The sequence below is a fragment of the Opisthocomus hoazin genome, chromosome 8 (genome assembly GCF_030867145.1).
Source record: "Opisthocomus hoazin isolate bOpiHoa1 chromosome 8, bOpiHoa1.hap1, whole genome shotgun sequence".
Taxonomy (NCBI): Eukaryota; Metazoa; Chordata; class Aves; order Opisthocomiformes; family Opisthocomidae; genus Opisthocomus; species Opisthocomus hoazin.
The window spans coordinates 36,728,897-36,754,961 of NC_134421.1; the positions used below are offsets into that span (position 1 = coordinate 36,728,897).

Genomic DNA, 26,065 nt, shown 5'->3' on the forward strand with positions numbered 1-26,065 from the left:
CAGTGCCAAGAAGATAAAGTACAATTCTAACTGCATAAATGCAGCTGACTGAAAGACATCTCAGACACACATTCATGAATATACCAAAAATTGATTTTATATGACCAGCAATATCTTTCCATATGTTTTGACTGCTTTTTTCAGAGACAAATATATTATCAAAACACATTTTTAAACAATGACACAATGCTCAAAGAGTAGGCAAAATAACTACAAATAAAGATAGGCTGAAAGTTTAATACTGGACTCCATTACTGTAAAAGATTGTGCCTGGTCTGCCACTTCACAAACCAAAGAATATTGCCTTTTTAGGTCACCTTTAGCCAGTACTATATAAATTCAATTCATTCTTATGTTTTGTAATAAACTCTTCTCTTCATATATATGACTAAGAAGTGTTGGCTAATGAAAGATATGAATGGAAAAACGTGAAAAAAAAAAACTTCTTACACACCAAAAGCCAAGAAAAAGTACTATGGAATCCAATACAGATAAGGAAAAAACTTTACACTGTTCACTTCCTGAAAAGTGAAAACCTCTAGAGTTAACACACATGCCTAGATAATAGAAAGCACAATTTTTATTAAAATTGTATTAAAAATCCTAAATATTCCAAATTGTTTCACTTTTAATTTTGACACAAACAAGACTAGTCCCGTCCTTTTAAATGGTTATAATACCCACCTATTATTTTACCTAGAGACTTACCTATTCAGAACTTGCTACCAAATACTATTTAAACACAAGTAACAATCGTATATTGATACAAATAGTTGCGCATACCTATCGTATCAGCTTTACTAAATCTTCGTGTGACAACATTGTTCATATTTCCATTTTCACAAAGCTTTAATTCTGTTAGATATACTTCTACTTTGCAGTGCTTTACGAACATACCCTGTTCAACGACCTGAAAAACAGACAGGTATCAGTCCAAGTATCTTTTCATATACACACTTCAAAATATTTTTCAGAACTTTTCAAGAAACTGAAGTTCACGGAATGCAAGACACCTAATAAATGCCAAAAATCAGAATTAAAATTTTCCTATAACTTTTTAGAAATACAGTAAATGAAAAAGTATTTTTTATCCCACGATGATGATGATGTCTCACCTGTGTATAACACGACCACCATGACTTTCAAAGTGTTCAGTACAGTGGAAATCACAAATATACATACTTAACCAAAAGATAAGATACTCGATCAAAACATAAAAAACTCCAAAAGTTACTTTTACTTCAAAATACAATCATTGTATGCTGCTTCCTCAAAATACGAAGAACTAGTTTTCACAGTTAAAGAATATTTATGAAAAACAGAATACACACTACTAAAATCTGGATATCACATTTTTAAACAAATCCTGTATGTAAACAAGACCTACAAATCTTCCACTTATATTCCGACAGTGAATACATTAATTTGAAATTCCACCTACTCTTTACAGTTGCTTATTATATGTTCATTTTTGTAACACCTATTACAAAACAGTTAAGTACACAGGAATTCTTTTTTTCATAAAAGTAAAATGTAGGAAAAAAATATTCAGGGTCACCTCTTAAATGTTTTTCCTTTTGATCTTCCAAAGTGTAACTGCAGTACTTAGTCATGTAGACTGTTCCAAAAATAACCATTGGCCTGATATGTGATACATCTGACAAATAAGGCAAAAAAAAACAGGCCACAAGCTAATTGCTAGGAGAGATCTGCTATGTGCTGTAGAAATGTAACTTGTATGCATGTGCCATAGGGAAGAAAAAAAATAATTAGTGAATGATTTCACTGCTGTTCAGTGGTTTGACTCAGCTTTAATGACAGCCAACCATGACATTTAAATGAAAATGCATCTTAATATGAGCAGCTTAGTAGGGTTTTCAGCTACTAGAGTAACAACAAAATAGTTGCAGCAAACAAAACCATGCACTACGGCTAAGACATTTCTGAGAATAAAACTGACACTGTAGTGGTAGTATTATGACATCCTATTACATAAATTTATAATGTTATTTGACATGTGTCAAGTGCAGCATTGTAGCAATTTAAAATTTAGATCCACATTTCAAAAAAAGTTGATGCAACAAAGGGGATGAAGTAAAAGTATCATCCTACATCTATGAAAAAAAATTAAGGCACACAGGAGGAAGAATCATGAACAACTGACAAAAACATCAGAAAAAAAAAAATCTGAACGAGAATATGCATCTCACAGGATAACTACTGTTCACGTTGGCAGAAAATAATGAACCTATGCCAGTTTACCTGGCCACTCATTACACTCCAAGTATTTCTCCATTTAGTTCCTCCGAAGTAGAAGGCAAGTCACTTGAATTCCCCTTCTCTCTCATTCCATTTTTCACCCAAAGTGAAAACATTACAGAACTTTTACTTTACCATAATGATGGAAGTGGATTCAGTTTTCTGAAACCCATCTTCAGGAAAAACAGTAACAAGTTGATAACAGATATATCTTTAAAGAAGGAGAGCCATGTTAATGGATTTCAGCTCTGACAGAACTAGAAAGAGACATATTCCAGGGATGTCTCTTTAAAAAAAGATCTCTTTTATTGTATTAAAGAGAATGTTTAACAAACCCCAACAAACTACTTCCACTGCTGACCAAATGAATCTTCAAGACACAAAATTTCTTCTATAACTAAATCTGGCATTTGTTTGAAAAGAACACTCTGCAAGTAAGTGGCCAGCATGCACGTAGTTAGACCATACTCATGTCATAGGAGGAACAAAAAGTTATATTACACCAGAAGTCTTCTCAAACTAAATTCTAATCATAATATTCTTTCAACAGTTTTCCAGGAATTACAATAAAGATCCCTGTAACTAAAAGAATATGCCCTAATGGTCAATGTAGAAATAGCGAACATACCAAAATGTATTTTAAAACTTAAATAATTCAGTCCAGTGAGGATGCAACTGTAATCACTAACCTGAAAATGTTAAGAAATAATACAAACAAAAAAGATTATCTGATCAATAAATTGGTAAAACATCATATCACTTTAACAGTAAGGATGCTATGTGCTGGAGCAAACAAAAACTAACATCGAAGATGTTAATTTTTAAGTATTTCAATCTGATGGAGGGCCACAGTATCCACTGTACTACAGACTGCTACTTGTGTTGAGGTAAGCATTTTCTTGAAGAAAAAACTCCCTTACCAAGGTGCTTAACACAGAAGACTGTGCTTATCAGAAAAGGAAACACCAATTACTTTGCCAGTGTTAACATCATTAGAGCTAGGTTTTTCACTAATACAGTCAATACAGTTTTAGGGTTTTATACTTAATTACAGAATCATTTGCATTAACAGACTTACAAGCTTCTAAAGCAAGTACTTGAAACATTACAGGGCTTACTTCCAGAAAAAAAAAAAAAAGTATTCTATTCTTTGCATCCTTGTTTCTCAATATTAAAAACTTAAGCCTCTAAAAACTGAATAAAAATTAGATATCTATAAGAAACTAAAGCAGTTGTTGTCTATATCAGTATCATAGGCCAGGACTTACAATCTTCTAGTAAATCCCTGTGCAACTCCTGCATATTTACAGGACTATATCTGAATCACATCCATCCCAGCGCGTAATTTAAGAGTACCTTGCGTGCAATTGGCTCTTGACCTTCCATCAGTGTGTACCAGCTAACTAGCCTATTCCAGCCTTCAGTTGGCAAAAGGATGTAGTCCAGCTCATCAATGAGATGTTCCTTGAGAGACTGAGAATCACCATCTACAAGAGAAAGACATTTTAACCTGAATCCTGTAATTCTGTTACTTGAGTTTTTAATGTAACATTTTTCAAGTAAGTAGCAAATAAAATATTTTCTGAGTCACACTTCTATTATCACTATTACAGTGTTCAAAGCCGAACTCTTCTGACACTATTTAGGCAAGCTATCCAGTTCATGCATAGCACACCTATTACAGGTAGTACTCCTACACTCAGGGACCCAAGTGACAACTCCATATCATCATGCAATCGTAAGCACCTAACTTGTTATTGCACACCATCACAGCCTTCAGAGAAACCAATCTATTTCTCCACCCACTTCACACATACTCCCATATCGCCATTCATACTTCCATGTCATGCTACAGTTGTATCTTTCACTGAAAATGCAGGAATGGGTAGTTCCAGTAGATCAAAGACAAAGTTTGAAGTTATTCATGCCATGCCAGACTGGGAAAATAACACAGTACAACCCTCCTACTTAAAGAATCCCGCATGCTCTTGAAACATAGTCCCCACACAATTCTTCACAGGGACAGGGAGATGCAACACTTGAAGTACAACTTGGCAACCTCTTTACATAAGTAGGATGCTTTTAGCTTTGGTTCAATCCTATTGCAGTAGTAAGATAGCAGCTATGCTAACTGTGTAAGAGGTGATTCCAGATCTCAGCCACTGCGAGCCTCAGACAATCAGGGCAGCTGTCCTTCCATCTGGAAGTACCCAACCACCAGCCAGCAAACATCCCTCTGTACAGAGGGAGACCAAACACATTCAGCTCCGAAAAATGAACCAGGATGACAAACTTAATGAAGTATGAAAATAAATAGACTATGTATAAAGAATAAATAGACTATAATAAATATAGTCTATTTATTTTCATTGCCCTATGTGAATAAACTGCAGAATTACACAGTACACAATTAAAATTGAGCATAAAAGTAACTTTAAATAATCTTAAATTGTTTCCAGTATTAGCCTTCCTCTTGGATTTTTTTCTTTTTCCTTTTGCCCCCCAAGGAATACTACTAAGCAAAATGAATAGTTACCTACATTTTTCTGCAAGGACAAAAACGAGTGCGCGCTATGCACATATGAAAAGCACTAAGCTCCTCTCATTTGATCATATTTCTGTGCTTCTCTCGTTTCTCTGCTGTACAGATTTAGCAAACACAACATAATGGGACTTCAAATAAAAAAAAATATCCTGAGCATTATAATGCATAATAATAACAACTCTTCTTTTTTTTTAAATAAGAATTTAACAAAACATTTTTCAACATGATCTTCCCTGTAGAAGGGCAACACCACTGAGGACATTTAATAGATGTTCAAGAGAAGTGTTCACTTCCTGACGGGAAAAGTAAACAAGAATCAGCTTAGCAAGACTCTACAAATCTCCCTACTCTACCTGCACTTGCTACACCTTCAATTGGTTTAAAGGGTTTGTGATTCTAAGAAAACGCAGGAAAAAAGCAACACTTTTTCCTCTAATCACCCAAATGGTGAAAATACGGGCAAAGAAGGAGGCACAGCTTTCTTCTATTATTATCACTGGTGCTGACTCTCTCTTTCCTACTTCAGCTAAGTACCTTGATGTGTGAGCGAAATATGGGAGATGTATATTATTCTCAGTTCATGTTTTTTAAGTGTGCAATATTTGTCACTATCATTAGCAGCTCAGCGACAGCAAAAATATACTATTTCCATGACATGTAATCTGTGCAGTTTAAAGGTGACTTCATGCAGTCAAGATGGTACAATATGGTTTGGATGCATTTTCTCCAATAAAATTCATCAGTGTGGGAAGAGCTGAACAAAAAAAATCCCTAACAACAACAAAACCCCCAAGATACAGCCAGGTAGGTATTAGAATTACTAAGTTATTTTAGAAAGGGGGATAATCAATTTCAGATATTTGTTATCAAACTAAGTTCCAAAGTATTCGTTGCAATTTTAGCAACAAAAACCACAAGGGCAACACAGAAGGCAACAAAGAAAAGTGAAAGAAAATCTCAGACTCCAGATTCCACTTTGGGAGCCACAGTACATAAATTTCTCAAAGAAAAAGTAAAACGGAATTTCACATGAATATCTCAGTGAACATATAGGTAAACAAAAATTTGGTTCTTCATGGAGATAAATATAATTAATCACAGAATCACAGAATCACAGAATAGTAGGGGTTGGAAGGGACCTCTGTGGGTCATCTAGTCCAACCCTCCTGCCGAAGCAGGGTCACCTACAGCAGGCTGCACAGGACCTTGTCCAGGCGGGTCTTGAATATCTCCAGAGAAGGAGACTCCACAACCTCCCTGGGCAGCCTGTTCCAGTGCTCCGTCACCCTCAGAGGGAAGAAGTTCTTCCTCATGTTCAGACGGAACTTCCTATGCCTCAGTTTGTGCCCATTGCCCCTTGTCCTGTCATTGGGCACCACTGAAAAGAGCTTGGCCCCATCCTCCTGATACCCACCCTTCAGATATTTGTAGGCATTTATAAGGTCCCCTCGCAGCCTTCTCTTCTTCAGGCTGAACAAGCCCAGTTCCCTCAACCTCTCCTTGTAGGGGAGATGCTCCAGTCCCCTCACCATCCTCGTAGCCCTCCGCTGGACTCTCTCCAGTAGCTCTTCATCTTTCTTGAACTGGGGAGCCCAGAACTGGACACAGTACTCCAGATGAGGCCTCACCAGGGCAGTGTAGAGGGGAAGGAGAACCTCCCTCGTCCTGCTGGCCACACTCTTCTTGATGCACCCCAGGATCGCATTGGCTTTCTTGGTAGCCAGGGCACACCGCTGGCTCATGGTTAACCTGTCGTCCACCAGGACACCCAGGTCCCTCTCCGCAGAGCTGCTCTCCAGCAGGTCCACCCCAAGCCTGTACTGGTGCATGAGGTTGTTCCTCCCCAGGTGCAGGACCCTGCACTTGCCCTTGTTGAACCTCATCAGGTTCCTGTCTGCCCAGCTTTCCAGCCTATCCAGGTCACGCTGAATGGCAGCACAGCCTTCCGGTGTATCTACCACACCTCCCAGTTTGGTGTCGTCAGCAAACTTGCTGAGGGTACATTCTAACGCTTCATCCAGGTCGTTGATGAAGAAGTTAAACAAGACTGGGCCCAGTACTGACCCCTGGGGGACATCACTTGTCACCAGCCTCCAACTAGACTCAGCGCCGCTGATTACAACCCTCTGAGTTCTGCCATTCAGCCAGTTCTCTATCCACTGTGACTTAATAAATGAGAATTCAATCAATACACCTGTTTAAAAGGTACTTTCCTTTCCCCCCCCCTCAGTCTGTTTCATCCTATCTGTAAAAGTAACAATTTTCAAGATTCAAATTTTGGTTCAAAACTGTCTTGATTTATTAGGAAAAAACCCTACATGCAAGAACTATATCCAAGAAACTTATGCCGAAACAATTCAAGATATGCACTATGAATTCTTACTTGGCCCACTCAACACTATGCATATGGTGGTTCCATTATAATGGGGAGCAGGGCGTGGCGAGAAATCCATAAACACATCTTCAGGTCCACGTATCTCTAAAAAGTTCATACTGTAATTCTGCATTGATCTGATACTGCTACAGAAGTTTATTGTGAGAAGACACAATTTGCATTCCATTCTGTCCTTCTAAACCTCCTAAGACTTTTTCCTAGTATACTTTTTTCAGAACGTTATTCCATCAAAGAAGTCCCCTGACTCTGATGACTCAGTCCCTCATATGCAACACTGTTTTCTATGATAAACAATTAGCTATTCTAAATGACTACTTCCTTTGCTAACCTACAGCTGACTACATATCTCTTGTTCTGAAGACGGCATATGTGCATTCCATTAGATACAACATTTTTGCATATGTTGAGATTAACTGAAATCTCTGCCCGTTGCTTTTCACTGCTCTCACTTCATCCAAATATTCTGGAAATAAGGAAGCAACATTTTAGCAATATAAGTACAAGGTACTGCTTCAGTTTGCTGGAATCAGTCTTTCCTGAAATTAATAATAGTTTTCCTTATCACTGCATTACACTGCAAATATCTGAGAAAGCATGCCCATTTTAGATCATTTTATATTCTTTAAATCAGATGCAAATTTTCAGACTTAACACTTAAGTATGAGAGTAACTAAAGCATACTACATGCCAAAGACAGGATTAGAAACCAAGCATTTTCAGGTTCAATTTATGTTATGTAGGAAACCCCACAGAGGATCGCTGCTTTGCAGCAGGTGGAGACAGCTACTGTTTGCTGAGCACTAATGCCCTTAATTTTAAAACTGCCTTCGCACAGGAACAGTACATGTCAGACAGTAATTGGATGCATGGTATCACTGCCAATGCAGAGCCACAGTTTTAGAACCACGAATAAGCAAAAAGTGAAGTTTGTAAACCCTGATGCTGTGCTTATTTTGTAAGGGGTATGGGCACTGTCAAAACAATAGTAAGAATACACATTTTCAGGAGGTTGGCATGACTTTAGATTTGGACAGCTAATCCTAATACAAGCTTCATATCCACAGTAACTTTAAGCATAATCTGAACATGTATGTAGATTAAGTTATAAATAATACAGATCAACTAACACAGCGCTCTGCAGATCTAGAAATCACCTTTTTTAAAGTGGGTAGACACAGAAAAGACAGTAAGCTGATACTGCCCCACTGAGGATAAGAAGATCTTGTTACATCTGATTTCTATGGAAAAGTATCACTTGAACATGCCCACCTCATTGCAAGATTTACTACAAGAATGTACGAAAGATCTAGCTCTCCACACTTCAGAACACAAAACACATCACTCACCTGGAGCAAAATGACCTTTAAGTTTGTGGATGGAAGAGAACATAGAGATGTACATGACAATACAGCACCTTCTTCAAAGGCACTGGTACTAGTCAGACATGCACACTCACTCACACTGACAACTAGTGAAATATGGTATGAGAAGTCCTATGAAAGAGGCAATAATCTTTAACATTTAATTTGTAAAAAAGCGAGATATTAACTACAGTTGAGAGGTTTTGAATGCAGAAAGTCAGTTCATCATTAACCCCATGAAGTTGTAAAAATTTGTATTACAATGTGCAAATAAATTACACCCTACTATTACATTACCTATAACTGCAAAGAAGGAAACCAATTACCTGCTAGATTTTGTATCCACTAGACCTTGCAGATTAAGTATATTAATGGCTTTAGTGGTATTTCAATACTGGGCAATAAATACAGAATTTGACCTAAAGATTAAAATATCTGGGAAAGCATTCTCAGACCTGTGTACACAAATTAGACAGAGTTTAACTAAGACCATAAAAATTAGGAAACTACCCTTTATCATTTCATACCACTTTATATTATCACTGAACTGCATAATATCTCTTCTTCAACTCTTCCACAATCAAAATAAGGGCTTGGGGTTTATTTACAAAATGAAATTTTAGAGTTCAACTTAAAAATGTTATTTTAAATCAACCAATTTAGTTAAGCTAAAAAAATTTTAGTGAACTCCAACTAGCTATTTGTCAACTTGACTAAATTTCAGCTCCCAGGGTATCCCAAAACACCACTACAAACCAGTAAATTGTACATTATTAAATACTCTGTTATCATTTCAAAGAAGTTCCAATAATTTTATTTATAAAATTGTAATTTGTTAGGCAAATCTATTCCAGTTCCCTTGTCATGGTCTGAAAACAAACAAATGAAAAGTTTCACCTTCATATATCCTGAGATTCATTTACACTATCAACCACAAAAGATGAACAATCTGTGACAAATTTGCACTAAATGTTAGTATTAGCAATCAGAAGCAGTTACCTTTGAGAAGTCCAGAATTATCAATAGGACCAGGGTACACATTCTGATCTCCCATCTGGTATTTGTCCCAGCTGTCAAAACCAACATATTTTTTCCACTGTTTGAACCAGCGACTATCCACTAGATACCTTCAATGGAAAAAGACATACAAGTTAATTATTGGCATGCTACCACTTCCTAAAGTATCAAATAATCCATGTTAACGCACTTATATTCATCAACCTTGCAAAATGGAGAATATTTTTTCTGTCTGGTCTACTAACCATTATCAGCATCTCCTACCAACAAGGACTTTATTGCAGGCAATTAAAGATCCCGCTAATCACAGTGGGCAAGTACAGTTTTGCAAGACTGCCAATACAGCATACCAGAAGTCGAAGAATGGCAAGTTCAAAAAACATTTCCCTTTTTAGCATGAGATATCATCAGCTGTTCTCAATTTGTGAATTCAGGAGATTCAAGTTAAATCTTTATAATTAGACAGCCCTTTGAAAAAGGAGAGATAACTTTTAGTAAAATGTTTTTTCCTGCTGTATTTTTATTTATAACATTCATATGCAAGTTGAAAAACTTCAGAACTCTGATGTCCTGTCAAGAACCAGAGAGTCTAAGTGTTTTCCTCCTTTGAGTCAACATCAACACATACAGTGAATGTTCTGCTTTTGAGGCAGTACTGTATGTTCCTTCTACATATAATTACCAACTTCACACTTCTATATAAAGGGATATCTCTAAACTCAGCTCCACAGTATTTCTACTCAGATTAAACTGTTGCCAGTCTGGCTTTTATGAAGTCCAGTGATGCCTACATTTTATACCTTTTTGTCCAGAAATTGTTTAAGATACCAAATCTGTTCAGTGATCCTCAGATTTTATTTTATTTAAAAGACATCACATTCATTATGTCTCTCTGCTAAAAGTACCCATCTCCTCCTGTTTAGTCTGTACCACGCCTTTTGGTACCACCCTAGTACACGTCAGAATATCATTAGCAGGATGAAATACTAGGTCAAACTGAAGTTCATAGGTAATCCTCATTCTCTTCTCCAGTATTTGACTACTGAACTCTTATTTGTAGCATACCAATAATATGCTATTGAACTTTATGAGATCTCAAAACTTCATGGCGATTCAAATACTAGTCTGCTAATACATTTAGCATTATTAGGCCAACACTTTGTAGGAGTTACTCATTAACACCATGGAAAAACACAGAACAAAAACACGAACACATACAATTCTTGTAACCAAAGAAGCACAAAAACGTTTCTTGAGTATACATTTTACTGAATAGGTTTAAAAAAATGTATTGGCAGGGCCTTAAATTTGTGCTTCTAAATGATGTAACTACAACAAAATGAACAAACCTAAGATATGTAAGTCTTGACTTCTGTCCTCAAGTAATTTTTCTCTCTAACACACACAGATCAAGCCTGGAGTCAGCCTCCAGAAGCACTGCTAGCAAACCTCTGGTAAAGAAGGAATTACTACCGAGTAGTACTCGTAAGTGGGACACTTTGTAGTCAACTTAATCAGATTCTCTTGTCAACAAGCCCCAATTTTTCGGTTTCTACAGAACGTACTCTTAAGCATGTGAATCTATAGGTAAAATCCCTTTGGAAAATAAGAGGAAGCAGGCATTAAAAAGCTATGCATAAAATCACCACAGGATTTTGGATGCTTACTTCCCCCGTGTTCGTTCAAAAACATCAAAGACTAAGGTCTCAAAGGCAACTTTACAACACCTATGACAACAGCATCCTACTTCACAGGGCGAATAGTCTTGATTCAAAATATGATTACATCAACAGTAATAATGAGCCTGTAAACAAATTGCTACTAGCCTCAGCTTGTAACTACCCCAAGCAAACAACATAAATAGGAAAGGCAGAGCTGTGTCTCAACTGCTATAGACACAGTTCTGCCAATATCGTAATTTTGGTCAGGGACCAAACTTCTCCCTTCCTGCACCAATGCCAGCCATACTCTGGAGCAGGTACCTCGACCACGTCACAGTGCAAGACTTGGTCTTGGATCTATTCTACTATCATACGCTGTTACTACTGGTCAAGAGTCCTCAGCTGCTATCAATTGCTATCTCTTCTGAAGCTGTTTTGCACACAATTTTGTCCTCAAACTTGCAATACACAATTTCTTCCCAAAATTTTAAATGCTTAATGAAGCGGTCAGGAAACAGTCTCACACTGCTTTTTAAACCAAAAATATAGATATAAAAAGCTTAGTTTTAAACAATATTAAGGAAATCTATATGAAAAGTATTTTCTGCAAAAATGTCCTTTTCCACTCTTAAACTCAGAAACAGACAGTGACTTAACAGGGTGTTTTGGGCACAGTGCATCCCACCAAATCAGTAATGAAATAGCACAGAAGTCGTCCTATTCCAGAATTATGAGATACTTACCATCATCACAATTTTACCATATTGAATCATTCCAAAAAGCAGCCTAGCTCAGCACTTTTATTTCATTTTTGTGGCAGAATTCCCTCGACATGTTTTATTTTGTTTAGAATGTAATAGGAAACAAGATTTGGGATAAAACATAGTAAAATGCAGGCTATTATAAAAATAAACAGATTTAAACTTTATTAAGCCGAAAAAAGGTAAAACTTATCTAGTTCAAATGTGAGTAAGGTCCAGTCCCACACAGGTTTGACATTTGAAAAAACAAACTCATTCAGTTAGAATACACTGATTTCTTGACCACTCTCCACTGTCTATACTGTTACGTGAAGTTATAAGCACTGCCTAGCAAAGCAACTAGCTTCTCATAATAATTCAGATCTTTGTGTACAGAAAATCTCATTTTGCAACACAAGAAAGTATCTACATAAAGCCTTGCTGTCTTATGTAAAAGCCTTTTCTGAACTTAACTTTTCAGGTTCTCCTAACACAGTAGCAGATTTAACATTCACTGCAGCAAAACCTATGAAACCATAAACCTCAAACTGCTGTGAAATTAAATGAGAAACAACTTCAACTATCAAAAATAATCAGCTTGTGAAAACAGGCATATAATGTGACTATGCACACATAACAAAATTTGGTATTATCATTTGTTTAAAACAAGCATTCCATTTAAAAAGAAAAAAGTAAAAAAAAGAGCATAACTTTTTTTTAAGATTCAGATGAAAGCAAAGATAGAAACTTTAAAAGTTGAAAAGTTCCTTCAAAACACCATGTTTTCCACCATGCAATACATACAGCAAGTGAAGCAACATCGTAACAGTGCCCCAGTATGCTTTAACATATCTGGTAAGTTTGTTACTAGAAGCTTTCAACTATATATTTATGCTACCATGAAGTCCTCCTAAGCAATACTGCAACAGGAGAGAAAAAAAAACAAATTAGGTGTAAGCTTTACAGAGATAACATATGCTTCCTTTTCCACAATCAATAGTTAGATGCAGATGTCTTCAGATATGATCTCGTTCAATGAAGGCCACAACGCTTTTGGAGGTACAGACTCAACAGTGAATGCAGAAAGGTTTTAAACTTTTTCCTCTAACAGATTCTCTACCCAATTAATACCCAAGGTTTGCCACATTCATGCAGTATCCAGAAATGAGAGCGGGGAAAATAACATAGCAGACAGAAGCCTGCAATAGGCAATTTAGCCTGTTTAACGTAAAGATCACAGGAGTAAGAATTTAAGAATTCAGTGAACACCACAAAGATAGTCCACTGCAAAATTCAGAGAGAAAAAACAGATCTTTATGCACAAATTTTCACCAAATAGTAACTAACTGTTGCAATTAAATGAGCGTTATCTTGTTTCCTGGAAGACAAAAAACAGACACTAGACTCTACCATGGAAGTTTCAATTGGTATGACCACGTTAAATGGAGTGACTTTATTCTAGACATTGCATATATAATTGAATACAAAATCTGATATTAAACATAATTTTTCCTTTACCCTGAGCCTGTCAGAACAAGCCTGATGTTACTATAATTGAATCACTGGTATTTGTGTCTTTTTAAAGTACAAGTAGCAGCAGTTCTTCTCACATTTGCAAAAATCCAGTTCTTTCACCCTGCCTGTACAAATCCCAATTCCTTTTACAACAGCCTCTTAGTATTCACTCATTTTTCTTTAATAAATGGAAAAAGGGATATTGAAGTTGATCAATCTGACAAGCCCTCACATTTTGCTTTAGGCACAAAGTTTTCAGTCTTCTGGACATGCTCAAGGCCAACAGCACTCTCACCTTTCTCTTCTGCTGTGGCCATCCAGCACTGTTCTGTCACAGCCACAACTACGTGTGGTTATGAGCGCAGCCACCCTCAGACATCCATTCTACCACCAAACCTGCCAGCCTTGTCCCTGATTCCATCCCACGACTTCTACTTCCTTGATCTAAATTTGAACGAACTACGAATCTTAAAGAAGGAAAGCTGTAATTTTACACAGAAGGGAAATTATCATCATATAGCCAAACTGTCCGTTGTTTTAATTAATGCTTAACAAATTACTGCTCCTGTAGAACCATATTACTTTTCATACGCTTTGCATTAAATGTCTGGTCATACACCAGTAACATAATGATTAATACAGTATTTGATAATTTGACTTAAAGATGCAAGAAAGCTTGGGGTCCACTGTTCTAGATTTTAAATGTTCACCATTACCTATTTTAGCACTTCATCAACTTTATTCTTCCACAGCCAATTAATGTTGTCACAAATCAAATTTTGCTCTGCAATGTCTCTCTACAGTTCTCCCTGAAGTTGTAACATTTGTTTCCTAACACAAAGTGCAAGAACATCACTTCTCTTCAAATTTAGGAATTTGTACTTACACGCTCAAATACGAGACTAATATTTCTAGCACAAAAAAGTTGAAAGGCCACCTAAAAATTACGCGAGTGTGTAAGTGTGACAAGAAATACAGTCAAGTTCATTCCCTGGAAAGAAAACGCTGCAGGATGACAAAATCTTTAAAAAAAAAAAAAAAAAAAAAAAAATCACATTAATTTTGAGATTCTCTGAGCAAAGTCTGTCCAGTAACACCATGGAGAAAAGCAAATGAAGAATGCATGAACACCAAAAACTTGAAAGCTACTCAAATTGCTTTGTTTTTATATCTTCTCCTTTCCTGCTTTCTTACTTGAATTCACCGACTACTACTTTTTAAGACTGGTGTATTTTGGATATACGGATGAAGCTGCAAGGAACAATTAAAAAAAAAGAAGCTAAATGGATGCAAACCACCACTCAGTTCTCGGGATTTCTTACAGACCACATCGTACTCTAATAATCAAACCCGAAACAAAAATCTTACAGATTTGATACTGCACTATACCTGTTCTCAGAGCCTCGTGAACCACCTGCTGATCACAGATTTACAGCTTAGAAAGTACTGCCTTACTCATGATGCCAATACTCACCTCTCAACATCCTTTATAAAAAATGGTAAGCAGAATACTTGTGTAAGTCCAATAATTAATTTGCTATTTAGACATAACTGCTTTTAATTGACTCATGATCTATTAACACTGTTTAGACTTCTTAATTTAAAGAAGCATGGAGTCTTTATTCTCAGACAGATATTCTTAAGAGCAAACTCAGTAGATCAGTTTACCACAATGTTGAGGTAACAGATGCATTAACATGCAAAAGAAGGATTTAGTGAATTTATATAGACAAGAAAAAAATTTACTCTATGTATTTTGAAAAACACTAACAGACACTGTAATTGTGAATTCTTTCAGTAAATTACTGGCTATGTGTACGTATGTGCATACATATGCACATGTGCATATACGTTTTATACATCTTAGGCATTTTAATGAGCATTCTGCTACTTTCACTTCAACAGAAATCTGATACAGGTGAGAGGTTATTCTGGGTTACTATGTAATTAATACAGTCACAGTAGTTGCAATCTTTCCCCTTTACAAGAACTTGTTATTAATCAATAGATGAAATATTACTTTTCCAATTAGACTAGGGAAAATGGAAATTTGCATTCAAATGCCATACACTCCCTTCATCTTTATGCAAAAAAGATATACCATGTTAAAGATTATGCTGCAAAAAAAGTTAATGCAATTACACCACGCTCAGCTTAGGGGATCAATCTGCTAAAGCACTTACATAGCTAAAATCCAGACTTCTTAGCATTAAGGGAAAAAATAAAAATCAGAAATTTATAGACTGTAGCTTTTGATCCTACAAACACATTCAATATTGCCTTCTCACCAAGATCAGCAAGACTACTCATCTACACAAAACAAAGAAGGAAAACTGTAAGAAGGCAACATAATTAATCTTCTCATCAATGTTATAATATCCATGATACAATCAACCACCTGAAAACTATGTGTTACCTATAGAGGGACCGCCAGTACTTCAGAGGAAAAGACATACCTCAAGTAAACAGAACTACATCTGCTAAAACCTCATATCTTAAATAAGATTTGGTCACTTAGATCACTTGTCAGGGGGAAATTATTAAAAGCTTGTAGCATGCACTTGAGACCAGATACGCTTCACTGAATGTGTGTTGTCCCAGCTAAAAAAATAGCATACCATGGATTAGTAAAACAGAGGCATAAAACATCTGTACATTAAACTTGGTACAATGTTTTGTTTTTATTTTTGTTACTGTTACCTAACACAGGAAACCATTCCAAACCAGTCTAAAGTTAATGTAGTTTTTTGAACTGTGGACCTGACTGAGAAATCTACCCCAGGACACCTTAGCAAAGTTAAAAAATATGGCCTATCCATTTTTTAAAACCATGATTAAGAAATGTTTGTTACTTAACTCTGATGGAATCAAGATTTCACTCAAGCAGGAAACACAAATGTTGCGCTCTCAGATGTCATCAGTCAAGATAGTGAGCAGGATAACCAACCCATCTTCAGGGGTAAAACACACCTGGAGGATTTGTAGTAGAGACTAAGGAGAGGACTGCCTCAAATTTCTAGATACGCTGTTTTGACGGGCAAACCTTAAAAACTAAGACAACCTTGCAAGGTGAACTGATTATATCAACAAATGCTCCACATTTATATGCATTTCAAATAAATCAGTCACCTCAAATTGCTTGATGAAAACAGTACAACCAAGTAACTTAGAGCTAACAAGTTGATAACAGAAACACATAAATATTTGAATAGCCCCAAACCTTTACCTAAAAGTAAGCAAAAATATGCATGGTATGACTTGCTGCAAATTACACTCAAATATGACATTTTAGGTATTAACAAAATTGGAAATATTTGTACAGTTTAATTAATTTTAGGTGTTTCCTCTTAGTTGTAATACGTATCCTTAAAGAGATCTAAATTTTCTTTGAGGAAGCAGAATCAAAAAACTACAGAACATGTTTGCCAGCATAAGATATGTCTGCCCTCACCGGTAAAATGTTTCTTGCCTGTCTAAAGCAGATTATAATATATAAGCGACAATTTTATACCAGTGAGTCCCCTGAAATGCCAGATACAGAATGAAACACGGGGAAATGGAATGAAGCTGTATCAGGGGAAGTTCAGACTGGACGTTAGGAAAAGGTTCTTCACTGAGAGGGCGGTCGGTCACTGAACAGTCTCCCCAGGGAAGTGGTGACAGCACCAACCCTGTCAGAGTTCAAGTTCTCAGCAACGCTCTTAGCCATATGGTTTAGCTTTTGGTAGTCCTGTGAGAAGCAGGGAGTTGGACTCCGTGATCCTTTTCCACCTTGAGACATTCTATGAAAACCTAATATCCTTCCAGGGCACAAGCGAAGTTTGTGCAACCAAGGTATATGCTACCTTTGCAGACATGCAACTTCTCAAAATTTGCAGAATATCTTTAGAACATTCCATAACGGTGGAATTTTTTCTGATAATAAAGAAATGGAAAATCCATGCAATGACAAGTGGGCCGCACAGCAACATATTTTACCAAAGTGTATGTTCTCCCTTTGATACACAACGGGTTTTGATACTATACAGATACGGTGTTATCACTGTGGAGCATGAAATAAAAGACGAAATTCTGAACCTTGCAAATACAAATTCAACAACATTCTCCTTCCAGCGGCTGATGACAAAAGGCCGCACTTGAGGTCTGTGGGTCCTCACAGATTGCATTTGCTCATCTTCCAATCTCAATTCAGGGTAGTGTCAGTCCATTGATCACACAAAGAGGCTGAAAAATAGAACGAGACTGTTCCTTGGTATCTTCTGATACTACACATCATTTCCTCAAAAGGTAATGGTAACTGTTGGTCATCCCTATCTCATCCCATATAGAAGCTATTTTCCAATTCTGTATTTCCATTTAGGCATAACTTTTATTTAAATCATTCTTTTCTTTGAACAATTTCTTGGCAAGTGTTGACAATTGCAAATGCTTAACATTTCAACCTACTTTCCTCCTCCTGCTTTCCTATGCTCAGGTTGTTTTGAAAGCACAGATTACTTGTGACCTTAAACTATTTTTAGTTAACATTATTTTCTTGTAAAAGAATATATTCTTCAAAGCTATATAAAAACATGTGATCTTTTACTTCATCCTCATGGTTAGCAGCAAACAAGGTTTGTTTAGAAAAATTGTAAACCAACATTAAAAAGTTAAAGTCACAGCTATTTTAAACTTCCTTTAGCTGAAGACACTAAACAGACTAAATCTATCTCTAGGATGAATTTAGATCAGTTATTCCAATCTCATATAGCCCCTACAGACAACAAAAATGAGAAGATAATTCACTGCGGGTGTTATTCTTTGGGTTCTACTGACGTAGGATGAAATGGTGACTATTTCTGGCATTTACAAAGGACTGTTCATCTCTGTGATTAAGGGTCATTAGTCTGGTTCCTGGTTGTGTTCTCATCAATTACTGGACTTAAGAGTTTCTCCAATATAATCTACAAACTACAGAATACTTATTTTATCATTTTTCCCAATACAGGCATACTAGCAACAAGGGTTTTGGTCCTTTTACTCCCATACAAAATTTTCAACTATCAAAACACAATTACCCGTTGATAGCCATGCATTATATCCAAATGTATGTTCATACTGGGTCAGTCAATTAAAATTACCAACAAAAGACTGTATCCTTATGAATGATGAAGTGTATAGACTTAGGGCAGCCCAAAATGGGATTACTTATAGCCTTTGTACCTTAACTTACAAGAACAAAAGAATGAAGCTACTATAACACTTGTAAATGCACTTCAATTTCTTAAACAAAAATTCAACAAATAATAAAAAATCAATAATAAATCTATGCAAGTTTTAAAAATTCGCAGCTGCATGACCATGTATGGACATTGTTCACTCAACAGAAGAAAATAATAGTACTAGCAGGAAATTTGTTAATTGATTTATAAAATTCCCTCATGGTGTGCAACTTATTCATGTAACTTAACTTCACCTGTGGTTTACTGCACTTCGATTTAACAAACCTTATCAATGCTGTATCAACATCACAGAAGTACAATGGCGTTCATTCTTTACCTTAACGCCCATGTTGATAGAAAAATATTTGAACAGTATGACTATGATCTTGGTACCTCCCATTGCTGTCAAAAATGTTCTGAATGCATTTCTCAGTTATATATAGATAGAATTAAACAACATGTAACCTAGATTTATTTATATTGACTGATAGGTCAGCCCTCCAACTTCAAAATCAAAACAGTTCACTTTAATATGCAATAAAGACACTTCACGGAGAGACACTCATTACACCACTGTGTACTGCTGGGACATTGTATCTTCTGAACACAAGCTATTTCACTTTTAACAGCAAAACTGTGCGAATTGTCCAGAGAGACAGGTGAGGATTTTTTTTTTTTTACCCTCCTCACTGTGCTTGAGCACAGATTAAGCAATACTGTGGACAAAGTGGAACAACTGTGTTGCTGAAAGCAAATTAGGACTCTTGTTTAAAGGCACAGCATGCAATTTTTGATCTTGCACAACTGCAACTACAAAAATAAGAAAGGTAAGAACGGGTTTGTACCTGCATTTCTACTCTGATTAGGCTAGCCAAAATCGCTTGACTAAGTACACTCATGATTAGTAGATGTGCTCAAAATTAAATTGTCTTTCAAAATTAACAAGTTCTTGAAAGTTCAGGATGATGATAATTATTATACTCTATCACATACAAACCAAACCATAATTTTAATCCAAATGTAGGTAAATCCACAAGAAAAAAATTCAGGTGTTAAAGAGAAGAAAAAAAAATTTTTAAGAAATCTTAGACTAAATATTTCACATCTCTCTTCAGAAATAAAAGCTTTGTTCAACTAAATGCACCAAAATAATTTCAAATCAATCAGCTGAATTCTCACTGTGGCTCCCCGTGCTCAGTTCCCACAATGTGCTGCAATAGCCTAAGCAGCACTTCACACATACCAGCAAGCAGCTGACCAAAAAGTCTGGTTCAGCCAAAATTAATGGACTGCATTTTTATGTTAAAATTTCAGTGTGAACATTACATTAGCAACCATGTAAGTATTTTGATTACACTTACAAATTTTCCATTTAAGACTATTCATTAAAAAGTAATCTAACACCTAAATCAATGTTTGACTTCCAATTTTCAGCCAAAAGCCTAACATAAACATGATTTTCAGTTTAGCATGCTCTCACCCTGTCTAATCAATTAACAGAAAAAAAAAATGAACCTACACATTTCCATTGCAAGTATTCTCCCAGAAGAATTTAGAACAGAACATTTTGTGTATCTTCAAAAGCTGTTGGTGAAGTGCTGCACCATTCCACATGCAGTGAGACAAATCTAACACAAACCTTCAACCACAAAGCCTTAAACCCAAAAATCAGCAACTTAAACCTCATTTGAAAGAAAAAGCAGCCAATTCTTAATTCTATCCTTGGAACACTGACGGAGTGTTCCTTGTTCTCATTATATGATGCCATCAGAACAGTTCAGGTTATTATTCCAAATGTTACTGAGGTGCAGGTCCATAACATCCCATCATGCTCTCAGTGAAATCAAGCAAAATCTTCCATTAATGTTCAATCTAGATTCTGTTCATGTACAGCACAATGATGGATGATCAAATGTGGAAAACACTGAGAAGACCACGGCATAAAATGCTACTAAACTAAGCACTTCAGCATCAAGGTTATCATCAGTGACAGACATTGCAGGGTTTTCAAGCAGGGCTATATACACCCTGCATATGCATCAAGAATCATGAGTTTTCATTGTAACCAGAATTAAAATGCTTATACATTTTTGGTGGGGAAATTCTTAAATACACTTCTAGAAGGGAAATCCTTTAAGGTTCAACTTTTCGTATCTACTGATCAATCACTGAGAAGGATCTTTACCCCACTTAAAATATTTCTTATTTTCTTCAGTGACTGAGTTTTACAACTAAACAGTCAATAAAATTCCCACAGTGCAAAAAAAAAAAAAGAGATTATTTTCTTCACCTTCCAAGAAGGATATTCTGTGGATAACAACAGTAGTCCCTTTGGACTCACCACAATTTCAGAAGTGATGTGTATCAGAGACACATCTGAAAGAACACAAAATACTATACCTGTGTCGTTTTCCTAATCTGCAAGTCTTAGATTCTTAATCTGTTCTTGATTTTTATCTCATCACTCTGTAAAGTGATGACTGGCACTAAAATTCATTGGCTAGCAGGGATGGAAATCAACATCTTCCTTCTGGTCTAATCCTGACCAGCTTCAGTTTACAGATAGTGTCTTAAGCCTTTATCTGCTCATCTAAAACTCTTTACCCTAGAAGACATCGTCTCCTTATGCAAGTATTTCAGCACAGGATTTAACATTCTATCCTAACACACAAAGGCTCTTACGGCTCTTCTCTGAAAGGCAAGGCTTCCACCTTCGCTATAAAGTTTTGAGATCTTTTAACTTATTCCAAATGAACACCTTCTGTGACATGTGGACACCAGAACCAGACAGTATGAATGGTTTCACTAATACATCGCTGTAGACAGTACATCTTTGTACTGTTACTCAGTATTCCCTACTCAAACGTCTAAAGATTGCATTTGTTCTCAGCCATGAAATAAACTCCTCGTGATAGTTCTTTGTCCACTGTAACAGCCTAATTCTTTTCCAAGTTACTGCTTTTAAAAATACAAATAACATCTATATTCTCATCTGCTCAGAAATTGCTACGACAAGCAACAGATGAAGGTAGCACAGTGGGGAAATTCTAGGAGAAAGAGAAACTGGTGAAACTGACTGTTAAGGCTGCGCTGTGAGCCATTATTAGTCACTATTACCCACTGTGAGCAAATGGTTTACTGGCAGGTGATACTTACAGCTGAGAAACTGGTCGCACATTCTAGACCATGGAAGGCCAACGTGTGTAAGAGATAGCAAAGCAAAGACTATGAAAGCATCGGTAATGTCATATTTAAGTAACAGATAACATCTCTAAGAGAGCCACAGAAGAACAGGAACTAGAGGGAAAGCAGGGCTGAAAGTGGTCTTAAAGGCAAGAAATTATACCTCAATATGGGGAGGAAATTACACAAATATGCACACAAGAAGTCACACACAAGAACGGAGTGAGTCTCCATCATCTCTTTCAGAAAACTGTTCCAAGATCAACAGCTTTCAGTATTGAAAACCGTACCTCAGTGACACTGTAAAACCAGAAAAACCTGGCAAGGTTCTCCAGAATACCACTGCAGCTACAAAGGCATTAAGTGACATCATCAAGACCAGTTGGTCAGACAAATTATACGGTGGCTAAAGAATTCATGAACATCAACAGCTCTTCATTTTCTGAGAGCAGACACAGGAAGACACTGAGCTCAAATTTGTCTGTGGCTGTAACAACCAGTATTTTCTGTCTTTCTAAATGAGGGGTTAAAATCTCCACAAACAATACAAATTCTCCTCACTTGCCAAGCATCGGTAGAATTTCAAAACACTGAGAAGTAATCATATCAGATCCTAAAACTGTGAGACATACAATGAAATACAGCATTTCTTCCGTTCCATAACAGAAATCTGTGTCTTTCAACCACAGAACTTGAATGCCTTTTGGATAATACTGCAAGAAGACAGACCTACATATCATTCAAGTTCCATGGAATGACAGTGTAGTTTTTAATGCTGAATTCACTAACAAAAGTAGTAAACATTATTTAAAAAACTGATAAACGAAGGACGTTCTTGCTTGGAAATGCTTAAATTTTATGTTTATTTAACGTATGTTTAGAAAAACAAGACAAATGGAGAGGTGGAAGAATTGTCAATCCCTCCTAGTTTAATAACTTAATAAATTAACGGCCCACAAAAGAATGCAAAAAAGAACACTGGGACACAGTAGCCCAGAACCCTGTCCCTGAGGACAGAACAGTCAAAAGACTCTAGTCCTGTCTGTCCACTGAAGCAATGTACTTTAAGCTATACTTATCCCCAAACTACTCTTAAAAACATTCAGTGAAACAAAATCTACAGCTTACTAAACTGCCTGTTCCCGATTCTATCAACTCTTTTCCAATACTTAACTCCAAATTGCATTTCAAGTCAGTTTCATTTCGTTCTCTCTGCAGCGCACTTGAAGAACTAATGAAGAAATTCAATTCTCTTTATGGATACTACAAGATTTGCCTCTCTTTGCCCTATTCTTTAATTTCATTTTTCTTAGAGGAAACCCCCAAAGCTTTGTGCTTTCCTTATATAGCTTATTGTTCTCTATGCTCTAAATTCTGAAAAGCATGGACAAGACTTTCAGCATGAGCCAGTAATTTTAAAAGGACTGTATTTTAGTGCTTCAAAGCTCAAACAGCTGATATGGCATTGCTCACAATTTTTCACCAGTATTTATTATTGAATGAATGAAAAGTGCAATTCTGAAACATGACTTACAGTACTAACTGTTCTGTTTCGTTACTAATGCCCCAAAAGATCAAAAAGCTACTGACAAAATACCTCTGCAAAAAGCATTTGGACTAAACATACCCCTTAATTTATGAACTTAAGTACATAGCTCTAAGTATTAATCCTATGAACGCACAGGCATATACATTTACGTAGCTAGATTTAATAGTTCATGAGTCAAAGTTAATAGGACTTTGCCATAACTTATTCAGTCCTAAAACATTTGATTAATATCTGTATAATCACAGCTAGATGTATTTATTTTCAGAGAATGTTTAGAAGCTTGCTCCACTTCATTGACTTTTTCAAGTTAAAATATTTAATGTACTAAAAAAAAATACATCACAGTAAACTTACTATATTAGTCATCATGTAAACTCGTCATAATGTTACTTTCACTTTTAATAATATTAACTGTTTGAGACTTTTTTTAGTACTCGGGAAGTACACAACAGCACCATAACAACAACAAAAAAATTCTCTTAGACTATTACAAGCCTGAGCACTCTTGTACTACTGCTGGTCATTTTCAACACTACCATGTGAACTGATTCCCTTTTTCTGGTTGCTTATGCATTTTCAGTTTCAGAGCAGTCTGTTCGTATGCCAAAACTGAACATATACTCAGCAGTATTTGAATAATGCATCAGAATGTATGCTTCTGACACATGCTGCAGTATCAACACTGTTAAATATAGTCTTTTATAGAACTGGAACAGTGAGTGATGACAGCTGAAATGAGGTGGGCAAGTTCTACTTTTGTGTATTCATACTTCATTTTCAGTAAGTTAATGCTTCAGCCTTTGTCTTTGGGTGACAGTTTCACACACGAAGAAATGAAGAGGTTGAGTGGTGAAAAAAGTGTCAGTTCCTTTTTTTTTTTCCCCTCCTAAAAACCCAGTCCCGCTTCCCGGCCTCAGAGAACTACAAAAGCTCAATTACCCAATACATGCTAGAGAGAGGTTTTTATTTAACTTCATTCTTTCCAACCATGGATTATCTGTTGACAATCTGTATGGCACACTAAAAAATATTTTCTGACTGACTAGGAAAAATGTATCTTTTTAAACGTTTTTTGTGGAACAGGTATCGTAAGGGCCCGTTTGCACCTTCGGGGGCTGTTTCTTAGGCAAGTTAACACGTTCACAGACAAAATAAAATTTAAACTCCAGGCTTATCACAGCCGCGGACGGGCTTCAGGGCCCCCCCACCCAGCGCACCGAAACGATCTCTGACAGCTTGAAGGTGACGCCAGGGCCGCTTCCTCCGCTCAGCCCGGAAAATGGAAGAAGCGCCGGAGAGCGGAGCTCTCCTCCCCGCCTCAGCCCCCGCTTCGGCACCCCTCCCCGGGAGGCCGAACAAGCCCCCCGCGGCCCCCTCGCCCCGGGGCCACCATCCGGCACCGCGCCCCGCCAGTCGCGCCGCTCTCCCCCTCCCCTCCCCTCCCCTCCCGCGGCCGCCCGAAGGGAGCTGACCTCGGTGCCTGCCCCCGCCGGGCGCCTCAGCAGCGCGGCCCGGCTCGGCCCTGCCTCGCCGGCCGCCAGCAGCCCGAGGGCCCGCCGCACCCAGGTCACCTCCCGAGAGGGGCTGAGGGACCCGCGCGGCAGGAATGGAGGGGGATATGGTGCTGCCCGCCCTCCCCCCGCCTCCCCCTCGGCAGCCGCCCGCGCAGGCGGGGGGCCGAGCCGCCCCCGGGGAGCGGGGGCGCCGGGGGGAAGGAGGCCGGTCCCTCCGCCAGCCGAGCGGCACCGGGGGCGGAGGGAGCCGCCCGCGCCGAGCAGCTCGCGCTCCCCCGCCCCTCCCTCACCAGGTGTCGCCCTTGCGGAGGGCGGTTTTGAGCAGTGCCGCGACGTCCGTGCGCTGGGTCTCCAGATCCGCTGCGCCTCCCTCCGCCATCTTTTCCCCCCGGCAGCAGCAGCAGCGGCGGCGGCGGCACCAGCAGCAGCAGGGGCAGGAGCGGGCCGCGCTGCATGCTGGGAGTGACGCCGACCGGGAGACTCCCTCTCCCCCCCTCCCTTCCCAGAATCCGCAGGGCGGGGACCGAGGGCAACCTGGCGAGGGGCCACGTTGCGGCGCCACCTCGCGGCCAGGAGGTCTGTCGCCTCACCACCTGCAGCGGGCGCGCATGCGCGTAGCGCCGGCTGGGGCGTGGCGTGGCGTGGTGCGGTGCGGTGCGGTGAGGAGTGGGGGGGCCGCCTCCTCCGCCCGCGGGGGCTCACGGGGCTGTGTCCCGGTGTCCCGGCACGGGTCGTCGGGCAGGGCGGCGCCTCGGAGAGTGCCTTGGCGGGGAATGCGGGTGCCCGGTGGTGCGCGGTGTGCCGGCCTCAGACCCGCTCGGGCCTGGCCGGTGCGGCCCTGCGGCCTGGCGGCGGCCCCGGCCTTCCCGCCCCGGCCTGGGTCGTGTCTTGTGGGACCGCGGTCTGGAGTGCATCAGAAAGGGGAGATCGTGTTGACAGAATAAGGAGCTGTCTCATTTCCGACGTTCCCTTCAGTGTTTTAATTTAAGTGTGTGCGTAATTAGATGCTGTATGCCTTGCTAACTAATGAGTGGTTCGGGTTCCCACAATTCATAGAATAATACAGTCTGTATTATTGTGCAAATACTGTTCGGGATTTAAATAGGCTGTGTGACTTGCATTAAC

The 26,065-nt window shown here is 38.3% G+C and overlaps 1 protein-coding gene across 3 annotated transcripts in view; it reads right to left on the reverse strand.

Moving 5' to 3' along the window:
• USP15 (ubiquitin specific peptidase 15) overlaps positions 1 to 25,403 on the reverse strand; it is a 71,411-nt gene extending 46,008 nt beyond the window's left edge. For 2 of the 3 annotated variants that reach the window (XM_075427849.1, XM_075427852.1), the window contains exons 1-4: positions 25,231 to 25,403; positions 9,560 to 9,687; positions 3,616 to 3,746; positions 784 to 910 (exon numbers count right to left, since the gene is read on the reverse strand). In XM_075427849.1, coding sequence (XP_075283964.1) covers positions 784 to 910; positions 3,616 to 3,746; positions 9,560 to 9,687; positions 25,231 to 25,319 — 475 coding nt within the window. In that variant the 5' untranslated portion in view covers positions 25,320 to 25,403. Of the gene's footprint in view, positions 1 to 783; positions 911 to 1,558; positions 1,625 to 3,615; positions 3,747 to 9,559; positions 9,688 to 25,230 lie in introns of those variants that run through there. The other variant, XM_075427851.1, reaches the window with a different exon arrangement.
• Between the last annotated feature and the right edge of the window lie 662 nt (positions 25,404 to 26,065).